This window comes from Cariama cristata, unplaced genomic scaffold (genome assembly GCF_000690535.1).
Source record: "Cariama cristata isolate BGI_N322 unplaced genomic scaffold, ASM69053v1 scaffold45571, whole genome shotgun sequence".
Classification (NCBI taxonomy): domain Eukaryota; kingdom Metazoa; phylum Chordata; class Aves; order Cariamiformes; family Cariamidae; genus Cariama; species Cariama cristata.
In genome coordinates this window covers 3,263-18,594 of record NW_009600742.1, presented here as the reverse complement: position 1 = coordinate 18,594, position 15,332 = coordinate 3,263, and the positions used below count along the sequence as shown (strand labels likewise).

Below are 15,332 nucleotides of genomic sequence, written 5' to 3'. Positions count from 1 at the left end.
GCAACTACGTGCACATTCAAAATTCTACTGCATAACAACTGAAGCTGATGATCTTGAAATTTTGTTGCCTTAGATTTTCACATGGCTGGTAACCAAGACTACAGAGAGGGCATTTTTAGACTCTCTGCTCTGTCAAGCCAATATTTTTCACAAAAGCCTGTAAGTATTAAGTATGATGAAACTTCTGCAACATTTGGATGAAGTTATCCAGCAACTACAAAAGTTATTGAGGAGACAGACAGCAAACAGCTTGACTGCGTAGACTTCCTCTCTCAAAAGCATTAAGCTCATAAAAATAACAACCAGGGTAATTCAAACTTAATTCTGAGCACTAAAGCAGCTCTATCTTTTGAGTGAAAGGTGAAATGCTAGCTATTTAGCAGCTATCAGGACATGAGAATCATTCTTCTGGGAGACAATTTTTAGTTAGTAACTATTGAACAGGCATTTTGTAACCACAATAAACCCCCAAAGGTAGCTTTACTTAGTAGCCTAGCCATAACTCTATTACATTATATTACAAGATCCTTACTATTCAGTAACGAACATCTCACCTTTTACAGGTACATACGCAGCAACCAAAGAACATGTAAAGTTTTACATTAGGGAAGCTGGAGCTGCCTGGTATGCTCCAGTGATGAAGACTTTGAAATATATAGCTCGCTACAAAATTGATTAGTTTGTGTAAAACTCTCCATACATTTTCAATTGCAAGAATACAATTTGCACAACAGTTACTTAGAATCATAGAATCATTATGGTTGGAAGAGATCTCAAAGATCATCAAGTCCAACCGTATAACCAATGCCACCACGCCCGCTAAACCATGTTTCGAAGCGCCACACTTACGAAGCTACACTTATGTAGCTTTCCTTATGATCTATTTTCCCCTAACTCAGGGCTCGTCCTGATCAGTAGATGAAGCCTGCAGAGACTCAAGATGAGAGGGAATTGGATACTTGCTCAGTGTAACTATCCAAAAAGAGACTGGAATGCTTCAGGATGGCCAAGCTCCTGGCTTCTTTTACTCCATGAAGAAAGCTACTTAAAGAAGCTCCATGTTGACCAATGAGATAGCATAGCTTGCTGAACCTGCTTGCCATTTCCTGCAACAACTGGATTGTATTTGCATTGCCCAAATTATCTGTAACAGACCAGAAAGCAATTTAGCTTACCTTATGAAAGGGCAGCACCCATTAATAAAGAGAATTACCACAAGGTGCTGTTTAGATGTTTTATCCACTATTTCACCTCATGGCTACATTATCCAGAATGAGGAATTCAACAATTTTAAGACTAAATACAGCTCAAATAATTAAGTTATTTCAGGTCAAACAGCCGGGAAAGAGCAAGTACTAATAACGTAATGCAGATGTCAAAACGCAGCTTTATTTCACCACTTCATCCAAACATGGAAGAAGAGTAAGACCTTAGTTTTATCTTAAAATTATATAATTACTTTTAAATTTTGCATAAAGAACTTTGTTGTGGAACACAGGGGAAATAACGTCAAAGAAAATATTGAAAGTAGTTCTTACCTAAACCTAAAAGAGGTCTAAGAACTTGAGATTTGATCTCACTCAGTTTGAAATAAAATCTTCTCTCGGTAGAAGCCAATTCATGCAGACTGGCAATATATCCCATTACGTTTTTGTCTACTAAGACCAAACAGTTCTCACCACCAGCTATCACATTGCTTATGTACCCTAGCTGAAAGATGAAAAAGAGGAAAGAAAAAACAGCAGCTTTAATATTTTTCTTTTTCCACTCCAATTTAAAAATAAGGCAATGCAGAATAAAGCATATCTTTAGGAGCATTAAGTGATAATGAGTATTAATTACCTATAGTGACAAACAATCCATTCAATACTGGTTTAATACAAGAATGACAAAGGCGTAAGAAACATTTATAGTCAATGCTGTTCATTTTCCTGGTACTGACAGAGCCTAAAAGACAATAAATAGACCATCTTTTAAGGGGACTCATACAACCATTCCCTGTTTAAAAGATAGTGACCTTAAGTTCAGTCACTTTTAGAACTGCAATATGCTTCCTGCTTATATCAACAATGTTGATATTAAATAGTATCATTAAATCAGCTATTTCTCCCATTAATTAGGAAGTGAGAATAACAAGGCTTCAATATTATGACTGTGCTCTGAACTATAGTCCTTTCTGAAAGATGTCAATTTATTCCTAAGAGTAATATTACATTATCAATAAACTGGACTAACACTAACAACTACACTAACACCACAAATAGTAATAGAAGGTATTTGCTTTCCACAGTAGTTGGAAGCCAAATTCTTTTCTAAGGTCAGCACAAGTGCCACTGATGCATTGTGGCTCCTCACTAATTCTTGCTCACATGAATACCATACAGTAACTCAGTGTTTGAGCTCTACTTTTATTTCCTTTGTTGTTAAAGAGAGGATTCCTTAGAAACATTGAGTCAGAGGTGTTCAACAAGCAACCCACAGGCCAATTCTGATATGCAAGAGCCTACAAGTCACCCTACAAGAGAAGAGAAGGGAATGGCTAGCAACAATCTCACAGAAAGAATACAAGTGTGTGCACAGGCATGCACACACATGCACGGACCCTGTGTCTAAATGCCTGTCTCTCCTCAAAACTCATCTCTAACTGCTATTCTGTTCAATCTGTTATGCTTTCTACCCTCACCGTCTCCTTTTTGTTACCTTAAACTCAGGTTGGTCTGAAATCATGCAAACAACTTGGAAGAGGACATGAAGTCAGAGTACATGCAGTCAGAATACACACTCCCCTACCTCATGCCAACTTCAAGGCAGGTATGAGGTTCACCTTGATGAAGAAAATTGCATAGAGGTACCTCCTCTCTCCCATGAACATGCAAATGCACATTTTGGCGTCTTTGCTCAGTTCCCCCTTTACACCCATGAGAAAGGGAGGGGGAGGGAAGGAGATGGTGCAGAACTCGGGGGGAACCTTCTGCCCTCTCACAAACAAGATGCACAGGAAGCAGAATGGGATAGAGTAGGCAGTGCCCTCAATCAGTTGAGAAACAACAGGAAAATCAAGAGCAATAGCAGTGAGGAATAAACACAGGAGAACTGGTGAAAGCAGAGCACAATATAAGGGTGCGCTTCTGCAGCATGCACACACAGGAGGAAATAGGTTAGACACACTAGAAACACCCCCTTGTCCCTGAAACAGAAGGAAAGACCAAGAAGCAGGTAGGGAAGAGAGCAATACTAATTAGGCCTCCTCTCTGCTCTCCATAAGCCATGCTCCTGATTTGACTACTAGGAACAAGTTACTTGACACCCTTTAAAGCTAGTTGAACCACCAGCATTGTGCTATTTCCAAAAAGCATCAGTATGATTTGCACTGACTTAAAGGAAATACCACTCACCTTACTACAGGACAGTAACAAAACTGGACTCTTAGTACAGCTGTTTTCATACAAATTATTTTCTGTTGTGGTCTCCTGGCCGCAGTAATATAACCCAGGTTGGAAGTCTTCCTCATCTGCTAAGAAGAGGGAATAATCTAGTCCCGCTGCTGTACTCCAGACACCATCACCACACACCTGAAATTCATGAGGAAGGAAAAGACATTAGAAATCATTACCTGAAGCCGGAAGGAAAGTACTTAACTCTTCCAGCCACACATGCACATAATACACCTGCCAAGAAAACGTACTGCAATAACTGGTAATTTTTCCATTTCAGTGCCTCATAACAAATACATTTCTTGCATGTATACTGAAAACTATCTTTTTTCCCAGTATTCTTTCTCATGGCTGATTTTTTGCCTTCAAATTATAAATCAGTTTTATTTTTAAATGGGCATCAGGTGAACTTGATTAAAGTTGGGACACTACTCTCTCCTCTATGTTCACCTGGTTAATCTGTAAGTTTTGGAGACAGTTAACATGCTGTACATTAATTTGCATAAGGCCTAAGCAGGAAAACTCTGCAGCTAGTTTTCCACCAAGACAAGCACCAGAAAACATAGCAAAGGGTCTGGTCTAACCGAAAAGATCATTAGTTGGCTATTCACTCAATGTGATGAAATTCAAAACAAACAGAAAACCCATCGCCAAAACAACTCTGGAAATACAGAAAGGAACAACAGATATGGTCACAGTCTAGCAAAGCTAAAAATGCTAGAAACAATTGTTTAGAATAAAAACAGTGTTCCAAAGTATTTTAAAGTTTCACCGCTGCAACATCACTATCAGAGAAACCAAATATAAGGTAGAAGTGAAATTCGATAAGATACAACCAACCACATTTCTCTGTTTTGGAACTTCAATGTGGTCAAAAACCAGTGGAAGTCTGTGTAAAGATTTACTCGGGTAGATTTTCACAAGCTCATCTAAGGATCATATTCACAGTATAAGCCAAAGAAATCAAGGGCTCTATTACTATATGGCACAGAGATCCATAAACATGGTCAGTTTTTAGAAATTACTTTGTGCTCACTTGTATAAGAAGAGACCCTAAACCAAAAAAAAAAAAAAATACAGAAAACAGGAAGTACCTTTGCAAGACGAGGGACTGTTGTTGGGGAGTTCAAGTGACCAAGCTGGCCAGAGACATTGCTGCCCCAGGAATACACCTGTAAGAAACATAGATAAAGATCAGAATGCAAGTTTAAATACATGGACACATACTGAATTGTAGCCGTGTAACACATCAAGTGTGCAAACACACACAAGTCAAGGATATAAGATTCATGTACCAAGAAGTACTTCCCTGATTTCCACTGTCTTCCTATATTCTTAATTTATCTTCTCACTTTCAGAAATGGAATGCACCAAATCAAGTCATGGCAATCTTTAAACATAATGTTGATGGTACATGCAGAACTTTGGCAGAAATAGAATTAAAATTCCACACTGCTTCCAAGTTGCCTCCCACAAACGGGAACAAAAGTTTAGAAGCAAAAGAAACAAAAACCTACAGAACACCAAACATGACAATTATGTCATAGATAAGCAATAAATTATAACAATCACTTGTACCTGGGATTTGGCAGTGAGTGCTAAGGAATGATGGCCACCAGCAGAGAGGTGAATCACTTCTTTACCATCTAGGCTTTTCACACATAGTGGCTGAAGCCTGTCAATCCCCAGAACCCATAAGGGGTGGGGGGGAAGGAAGGAGGGGGAATAAGAAAAAGATTATTAGAGGGAATTTATATTTGTGTTAAGAATACAAAGTTTTATTTCCCTCCCCCCAAAAAATTAGAGAAAACAAACATACATGGAGTGTTTTGGCAATAAACCAGCTTAGTCAAAAAGGTCATGAAGAGCAAAAGTTGATGATAAACCTCTCCCCAATTTGGACAAAGTCAAAACATGACCAAAACTCCTAGTGATTACAAGGGGAGAAGTCATAACGGATTGATATTCAGTAACAATACAGCATAAAACATGTTACTTGGAGGAACTTAGGTCACAAGACTTAAAAGAACAAGAACACAATGCAAGGCAGTTGACCGAGTTTGAGAATCTGAGAAAGCTGAATACTCAAAATTTCCTAGTGACTGAATAAGAAAAAAATTATCAAAGAAACCTCACCTTGGCAGAACATCGCCATGCCCTAGCTGTCCTTCCTTCCCCTTTCCCCAGCTCCACACCTCTGTTCTTAGCGAGGGTAAAAGAGCATCAGCCTCACCACTGTAGGTTGGAGTCAGAGCTACAGTCCGCATTTTTGCCCGCCCTACCTTCCGTAAGAGCCTAGGAGAAACTGAAAACAGGCCAAGGTATAGAAAAATTGCTCATCATTTTAGCTAAATATATCACTCAGACTCTGTTACACGGTAACAGTATTTGAGATAACTGATCAATACTTTTTAAAGAGGTCTTAATGAAGATCGGGGGCAAAGGCTGACATGTAGGAAGATAGGTTACTGATACACAGAAGTAATATATATGCTAAAAGTAGAGAGATCCCAGATAATTTTTACCAGCTATTAAAGGATAACAGGCATATGAGAACTATGCAGTTATACTAAAGCAAATGAACCAAAACAAACTATACATTAAAAAAAATATGTTTTGAAAGAAAATGTATCCTTGTAATGAACAAAAGATTTCAGTACTTCCTAAAGTCTCCCCTCAGATCCAAGATCAATATAAAACTAAACCATGTACCTATTCAGAGCAATTAACAACACTAAAATCTATGAGGGAAGAAGGTCATTAACTTTGAAGTTTGGCAGCAGGAACTGGAATATTTCTAGGTCCCTGGCTCAAAACCAGCTCAGTGCAGTAGGGATTACAGACCACACAGACTTTTATGTGCTATGCAAAGATGAAAGATACATGAAGGATAGTTTGCTGTCGTTTTCAGTAAGCTGCCCAGACTACTACAATGTGGCTGCTTTACCTTACTTTACCAATAAAGAACACACCTAAACCCACTACATGTTTGGTTTTCTTAGCATGCAGTATATGCTAGTCTTCACTCTCTGCACTGCTTTCAAGTCCTAAGATACAGTTTATAATGCATGAACACCTTCGGTAGATGATTAGATTTGTGTTCAATAAATAAATTTTATTTTCAGTTATAAACCTCCATATTATGGTAACTTTTCCAGTTGGTTTTCCCCACATGCTTTTTTACCTTGTGACAACAAGCCAGGCAGGGAAAGTCTTCGACTCCCTCCTTCAGATTCCTCCTCTCTGATATCTACTAAACTGGAACTCTTCTTCCCCTGCATGGATTCTAGTCTGACCTGCTCTTCTCGACTGTCTTTCAGAGCTTCAGGCCCTGGGGAACCACCACCAGACTGAGATCCTGGTTCACTTGAAGCTGTGCCATAGAAGTTCATTACTTTCTTCAGAGACAATGCTCCAGCTTCATATGTAGCAGCTACTCTCACACCAACTGCTGAAGCACAAGAGGCCACCAAGCTGTTCAATGCAGATGTACTGGCACCTGGAGGGCCAGGGATACAAGCACCAAGTTGTTGTTCTTGAGAAGGCTAAAACCAAAGAAAAAATGAAGACTATCATACCAGACAGCACATAAAAGTTGGATGATGACATACACATTCACTATTCAAACTATGACATTATGAGGAAGCTTTTACGTATACAGCTACTCCTTAAAATAATATTTTTTAAGGTAGGACGAAGCACCACTTCTACATGACCGGGCTTGACTGTTGCACTTGTCTTGTAGCTCATCCATGAGACTGAGAGTCTGTTTTGGTTGTTTTTTTTTAAAAAAAATACAAAAAAATTCTTTGCAAACAAATATAAAAAGGTTTTTAATTTTAGGCTTATTACCAACTTCTTTGCCATCAACTGAACTGAAGTGCATCAGTGAGCATGCTGTATTTACAGAGAGAGGAGTTCTCTCTTCGGTATGTTAAAAGGAAAACAATGATTCATAGATTCATTTTGCAAGGTCTACCTTAAGACCAGTCTGGGCTGTGCGTCCCCTTACACTACTGTTGTATCCATATAAAGCTTCATTAATAATCATCAAGTCACACCAGGGACAAACCAACTGAAGGCAATTATTAGTACCAACACATGATTACCTATAATAGCAATCAATTTACCCAGCGAGTAAGAAATAATGCACAAGATGATATTTGTCAAGTAGTTTGAATGCTAAAACAAAGACATCAAAGTTCCATTTTTCCCACCTAATACATGGCTGGAAATACTACTATTATAAATATTATAACTCATTTTATTCTGCCAGAAGGAAAACAATCTTTAACTGCTCTTTTTCGTGAAAAGTTAGGCTAAAGGATTGGGATTGGTCCTATTTACTTGTACTTCATTCCTATTTATAAAAGGCATGCCTAGCAATACAGAAAAGCAAACTTGATTTGTGTAGGAAAGCAAAGAGGAACAGAGGACTTTACTAATGCTGAAACATTACATTAGTTCTCTTCTCTGCTCTTCACATGTATGCTCAATCGTGTTAAGACTCAGTGAATCAATTCCAGCCTTGTTTATTCCTGGAACTGTGTGAAGGAAACAGTACTCTGGAAATATTCTAGGAACAAGGATTTGAGAAAGGGAGCATGAAACTACGTGTTTCAGTCATTTCCTAATGGCAGTTCTCGCACGATTCCGAGGGGCCCACAACTCCTAGAATGCACTTGTTTTGCAAAAAGCAAAAGGAAGGACAATTGTGTTCACACAATGCTTATTTCCCTGAAATAAGTCTCCCTCAGAATAGGAAAATATAACTTGCTGAATCACCAAGTTACTGGACAGTTTGTTTTGAACATAATTTTTGTTTGCAGAGACGATAACAAAAATCAACTATTTATTAGACACTGTGAAATTCATCTCAGAACCATTGTGACCAATTTCTTACTGTAACTATTAAGAAAACATTTAAGAAATTGATGTCTACACAACACTTGAAATGACAAAAGAAATTTTCAGAATTCTGCTATGAATTCTGCATATTGGATCACAGAGTGGCAGTTTTCCTTACAGACGTTACCTTTACTACAAACCACCCAGCAGGACAGTATTTATGTAGGGACTGCCAGGCTGCACTGCAAGATTTTTGATTAGTTTTCTGTCTAAGAGCTTTTGGATTGTATCTTCTTCTCCCCACCCCAAGTAAGACTTTTTTCAAAAAAACCCAGAAAACGTAGTATTTCGGCAGGGAGCTGGCAACAGATCTTGAACCTTCATATCAAGCATTTTCTGATGCTTATTAAGAAATCATTACTTTACTGTTCTGCTGTAGGATCAAAATAGTGTTGTTGAAACATTTTCCACATCGCAGAGAGTAGTACTTGCATATTTCCCATCCCTGTTTATAAGTTTACGCCACCCTTATGTGATTAACATTAGAAGCCTTTTGGTCAACACTAACATTACTTTTACAATCTTTACTTGCTATCTAGAACTTTTAACTGACTGAGAAATTAAGACAGATTTGTGAGGGATTCGTTCCACGTACAGAAAGTTTTACCTTAAAGGTAAATTGGACAAATACCAGCTTACTGCCCCACACAAATGGGAAACCCATGCATCATGAAACAGCTAGAGAATGGGTAATTGGCTCACACAGTTCTTGTGTGGTGGACCATGAAGGGGAAAGACTCTAACACTGTCAAGTCTACCCACACTAAAGGCTTACAAGTGAACAAGGATGGAGGACAAAAAAAAAATCATCCACTTAAAAGCTGAGAAGCATCACAAAGAAGAAACACTTTGAAACTATAAGAACACCACATCTACGTTAAACTAACAGAATTTTTCATTTGTGAAAAGAGTAAGATTGTCACATACACAAGAGGAGTTGTAGCAAATTAAGAGCTAGTTACCAAGTACCAACCTGCTCTGGTTCTGTGCACAAGTTTTTCTCCAAGCTTGCATTTAACGAGTGATCTGATAAACTGATGAAGTACTCTTTCACTTCTTTTTTGTCTGGGAACAGACTATTTCCAGGACTAGAAATTCCACTGTCTTCCTGTCCATCGTTGCTGGAAAGCACACTTGCCCCATCAGATTCTAAAGCAATAAGCGTATGTTCTTCCACAAGTGGTTTCTGACAGTCTTCACTTTGGCTACCTGTTACACTTTTTCCTTCTAGGGTCTCCAATGAGGGACAGAAGACATGGTTTTCTGGCTGGTTATCAGACAGTGCTACACCCAGTGGGCAACAGTGACTATCTGAAATGATTACATGATCTTCCTTGTCTGTCATGGTAATGAGGAGTTGACTGCAATGGTTGCATCTCTCTGGGATAGGCTTCATTTCCTGCACAGGGAGACATTGTACCAGAGCCAGGCTGTGGTACGCTCCACAAGCAATCTGCAGCACAACACGTCCTGCCAGGTGTTCCACCTTCTGTGGCTTTGTCACTGGGAAAGTCGTTGTTATGAGACCGAGCTGGCAGCCACTCCCCCAAGCCCATATCTCTCTGCTTAGTGATAGTGCCAACGTGTGTTCCTCTCCACATGCTAGCTGTAAAATCCTTACTGATAACAGAGGACTGGTTTCAGAATCAGAAATACTGATGGGTTGTGGCTCTGGCACACATGGCTGATTAGCAACTGCACACTGGCCAGCAGAATTGTTTCCCCACATGTACACCACACCACTTTCTGTCACGGCTCCATTATGGAAGCTGCCAGCTGCCACTGTAATAACATGATGCCCAAGCAAAGTATTTTCTAAGATAGGGCTATTAGCATATGACTCCTCCTGTCCTGACCGCCAGGGCAGTTTTCCGAAACTGTAGACCTCTCCACCTGGTAGGAGAGAAAAAACCTAGCATGAGTCTAATGAAATTAAACCTACACAAAAATTTGAAGAGAGATTCAGATAAACAGATACCAATTTTTAGCTTACTCCAGGCTTAGTAAAACTATGGCTATTGATATATGAAGACTGCTGGTTGCTCTCTGCTATTGCTGCTGTTAAGTTCTATACGATGTTAACGTTACCCCATGCATGCATGCTGAACTAAGTAATGCTTTTCTGCTAAAATTTCTACTGTACCCAAGTTAAGTGTATTTATTGGTCCTTTCTGTTGTAAGAACATAAAACATATTAAGGACATACTACCATGCTTGAAGAGCATGACAAAGTACAGACCTCGTCTTTCCATACGGAGATCTAGCATCACCAAACTGTGCTGTTAGCCACCCTACAGTAAAATAGGATTGCCCTATCAGGTGGAAAGTGGCAGGGAGGGGGCTAAATGTGTCTTGCCACTGGTTTGATGTTAGACTGCAGCCTCTCCAAAATTTCATTAGCTTTACCTGAAAAGATTGCAGCAATGCCAGTTCAAGTTACTTTGCTAATTCTAAAGAAAAGCAGAAATCTATTTTTAAAATGAACAGTTGTTTCCACAGTGATAGAAAAATGGTAAAGCATATCCACAAACAACATCCTTCATGAGGTGAGAACATACATGCAAAAAGTCTATTTATTTATGAAAGAAACCTGTTTAAAAAAAAGAAAAAAAACCCAACACTGGAGCTCCATAACAACTCCAGTAGAGGAGAGGTGCGTATAGCAGGCTCTCCAATAACCTGGAATCTTTCTTTCAAAAACATCAGAGTAAAATCAAAGCAGCAACTTCCAGTTTAGTCTTTACAACTGTATGCCCATTGAACAGTACAAGTAAGGACCAAGCCATGCCAACACTAAAAGAGACCGGCTTTTAGAAATACTTTGATTCACAGTGCCAAACTGCTCACAAACCAAGAGTCATTCTGATGCATCTACATTTTTCCAGAAGCACACAGAAAGCAAAGCTCTTGCACATCAAGAGAACCTCTTGTACAGTCTTTTTTGAATGAAAGGCATCAGAAGAAGTATCATTTTTAGTTAACACGGCTCAGATTACATTACCATCTTTAAAGAGGACATCCAGAGCCATTGTTAGAAGAAAAAAAAAGAGTATGAAAGAAGACACTATGCATATAATTTCTATTCCAACACCATTTTAAGTAACTTATAACTGAGAAGGAAATACTGGCAAAGTTAAAAACCTAACCATTTAAAAGTTGTGTATGAGACACCGATAGAATGAAAAAAATCTAAAAGAAGAAAACTTGACAATAACTAAAGTTTGTTATTGCCTCAAATCTTTACAATTAAGAAGTTTATTACCTTCTGTTAGAAGTAACCCATGATGTATTCCAAGGGCTGCCTGTAATACAGTCTTTCCACTGAGGCCTGGAAGCCTTTCTGGAGTTACAGAGCAGGAACCAGCCTTCCAAACATAGACCAGGCCTCTCTCTTTGGCTCCTTCTGCCTCTTCTGAGCTACAGAAAGATGCAGAATCAGCTTGAAGTTTTCTGTGTTTCAGTAACAGATAGTTTGCTTTTCACATATGCAGGAAACACTTAGTAGCTCAGGCATTAGTTTTATTTTCAGGAAGTCAACATATTTCATTTACAATTTGGTAATTTATTTTAAATGTTATCTAAATGAAAAAACGAGTATCATCTATTTGAAATCATGAGCTTTCTTTTTAATTTCTACTTTACTGCCTGAAAAGCAGCTGATCTTGTCACTAGTAAACTTAAAGATTATTCACAACTGATACAGGCTTTATATTCTATATTGCACTTGTTGCTCACATCCAGTAGATCAAATTAATACAGAATTCTGCCATTGGATGCTGAGGGAGATCGTTGCATCAGTTCTACCCACATGTGAGCAACTCTGGTCCTGCCTGAACAGAGAGATTCACAACGTTAAGTCTTCCTGTGTTAGAAGTCAGAAGATTTCTGGTTTATTAGGTTTTATTCAGGATTGTATTATTCAGCTTTTGGAAATCAAAATGCAGGAAAAACAGCCTTATAATCATGTTTTATCAGTTACATAGAACAACAAGTATGCTGGAAATACACACAAATGTCTCAAATAACACTTGCTATAAAGGTAAGTAATTAAGCAAAGGATGTATTGCGTGTAGATTTTACCATGAACTGATTGCTCCCATTCACAGTGTCTTCAAAACATTACACCTATAAGAGGTCATCCTTTATATACTTTCATTTCTACTTTTAGACATAAAAACTAGGGTTTGGTTGCAGGGTTTTTTCCTCTTTTCATTCTTAATGAGTTTCTCAGATTCAAATGAGCCAGTCATTCAAATTGATTGAACCAAGGGAGGAAAGAAGGAAAAAAAAAAAAAGATCCTGAAACACAATGGAAGTATCTGGGCTTGCAGGAGTGACTGGAACTATCCAAAGCTGGTTTAACACTTCAACACACTTCGGTTTGAATGCTCAGTCAGCAACTTTTCCCATTCAGCAGAAATTCCTCAGAACTTTGACAACAAGCACACAGTTTTAATGATTTGTGGAATCACTTGATTTAAACAAGCACAAAAAGTAATTTTAAACATCAATACAGACTGACAGCATTTCAAGTTAAATTAAGAGTTTTCTTCAAATTTATTTAAAACTTTATAGAGAATAGATTGTTATCCACCCTGCAGGAAAAAGTAGGTTTGGCTCCTAATTTGCCAGTCAAGTCATTTACTCCCCACATAAATCAGTTTCTGCAGCTTTGCATGAACTTGTGAAGTTAAATATATAAGGTAGTGAGAAAAGCTCCGACGGAATGGCAATCTTTGTTTAGGAGAAAGGGCACAAAAAATTAAATGTATTCCAAAACTGAAGCAAACCGAGAAAAAGCTAGTCTGATAGGCTGCATTGTAGACAACTTATGCAAGTAGAACATTCAAAAGCTGTAAGGCCCTATTCATGCAGACTACCGATTTTTTAAACTAAAAATTTTCCTAACTGTGGTACATAGGATGAATAATACCTTTGTACAATCTGCCTCTGAAGCATTCAAGATGAGAATAACTAAGAGACGGAATTATCTATCGTAGCTCCTGTGCCCATCCCCAATCTCTCTTCTTTTTCCACGAAAGGAAAAAAAAAAGTGACAGTCAAGAACGCCTGTAAAATTCAGGTAAGTAATTTAATCCAACCAACATACATAGTATTAAAATGTAGAGTCCATCTTGCACTTTAATTACATAGGACTTATGCTTAGAATAGAAGTAAACTAAAAAGGAACTAATCGAGTAACATAGGTCAGAAAAAAAAAGTTAGAAAAATCCAACATCCTAGCTAGGACATTTACCTAAAATCGAAATATGGATTTTACTTGGATGGGAAAAGCACACCAAAGAACATAACATGATAATATAGAGAGTTTTCATCAACATACTGTGCATTAAATTCAGTCCAAAGCCTGATATTTGGGCTTTTATCCATCTAATAAGTCTTCAGAGAACAGTGTAAGACAAATTTGGACATTCATATACCAGGATTTATTATAAGGCACTAATTTTCCATCCCAAAAACATCTGACTTCTGTCAGGTATCTTAGTAGAAAAAACAAGGGGCAAAAGAATAGTCTACTGCAGGGCTACTAATTCAGAATCAAAATTCACAGATGCAAGTAACAGACATGATTTACTGTTCACCAGAGAATGTTACTTTCAAGTTTCTAGCCTATAGCTATCCATCCACAAGTTACAACACTCAACTTAAAAAAGAAGTTGCTGTTGTGACAAGTTGAGTGTTCCAGACATAACTGAAACTGAAGCAAAGTTACTCCTCTTCCTCCCTTTAGTGTAAGTTACATAAAGAGTATGCTGATATCACTTCATAATTTTACAGGATGATCATGAGCTGGCATATTTCAGGGAGCCTCTGTGGCTTCACCTAGCTGCTCATTCTCACCTTCTTTCCTGTGAGTCCATCTGTCAGTGGCAGCACTCCATCACCACCAAATCATTCCTCTTTCAAAAGGAACAATTTCCACAAACTGTAAAACATAAAACCCAGACATTTAATTTCAAATAATGTTAAAATTAAAAAAACACACACCAAAAAAAAAAAATCAAGAAGCAAAGCTTTAGATCCATGTTAAATAAGCACTTCCACAACACTAAGATGGCTGAAGTATTTAGTTCACTCACACCGAGCTGGCTGACAAAAGCTCAACAGTCAGACTTGTCCTACCTACTTATCCCACAATAGGGCTACTGTAAGGACAGACTGAACAAAACCTAGTTCAAAGGCAGAAATTAACATCACTCACTCTATAACTCTCAGTATGCCACTCAAGAAACATCAAATTGATCCATTTCATTTCATTTTCTAATGTAAGACAGAATTCTATGCTCAAGCTAAATTTATCAGGTAATCAGATTTGTATGAGTAGAAAATGGTTAAGAGTTAACTCGTAACTGTATTCCTGAACCAAAGCACACGTTACCATTAAAAGGTACAGTTCTATTAAAGCCTGTGCAGCAGTCCAGAAAGCCAATTAAGAGTTCAAAACATCTCTTCCTGCAAACTGGTAGCAGGGTATTTATGAAGACAAGACTACAGACGCCAAGGAGAAAAAAAGTGGCTGCTCTATTTACGCTTTTATCCTTTCAGATTGAATTTTGCAAGTTCACCTTCACACCTTTCCATCTTCTGAAGATATCTTTGTATTATTTTTCTTGTAACAAAGCAAAGCTACAATTAATCTGTTTCTTATAATCTTTCGCTTTTTAATATTGAAAGAATTGTAATTTTCCTTGCTCTACTGCCTTACTAGATGAAGTATTAAAAAAATTAGTTACATTAATGCATGTGTGCAATGATATTTATTCAAATAAAGTAAGTTTCATAGTCAAATTCTTTCAACCTTTTTCTTTATTATAGCTGCTGTCTGATATCCACTGTAACAAAACCAGAAAATAAATTATTTAATATAATGGTCTTTAAGACAATACATCTCCCAGGAAAAAGTCCAGAATGAGTAGTCTGAAGCTCTTACATACAGAAAATAGACATAAAATGTGGTCAATCTTGATT

The 15,332-nt window shown here is 37.9% G+C and overlaps 1 protein-coding gene across 1 annotated transcript in view; it reads right to left on the bottom strand.

Moving 5' to 3' along the window:
- Nucleotides 1-14,292, bottom strand: part of ALS2 (amyotrophic lateral sclerosis 2 (juvenile)) — a 36,743-nt gene extending 22,451 nt beyond the window's left edge. The window contains exons 1-10 of the mRNA XM_009710111.1: nt 14,205-14,292; nt 11,605-11,759; nt 9,316-10,235; nt 6,619-6,979; nt 5,571-5,739; nt 5,013-5,109; nt 4,529-4,606; nt 3,396-3,572; nt 1,539-1,710; nt 964-1,144 (exon numbers count right to left, since the gene is read on the bottom strand). Coding sequence (XP_009708413.1) covers nt 964-1,144; nt 1,539-1,710; nt 3,396-3,572; nt 4,529-4,606; nt 5,013-5,109; nt 5,571-5,739; nt 6,619-6,979; nt 9,316-10,235; nt 11,605-11,759; nt 14,205-14,224 — 2,330 coding nt within the window. The 5' untranslated portion in view covers nt 14,225-14,292. The remainder of the gene's footprint in view (nt 1-963; nt 1,145-1,538; nt 1,711-3,395; nt 3,573-4,528; nt 4,607-5,012; nt 5,110-5,570; nt 5,740-6,618; nt 6,980-9,315; nt 10,236-11,604; nt 11,760-14,204) is intronic.
- Between the last annotated feature and the right edge of the window lie 1,040 nt (nt 14,293-15,332).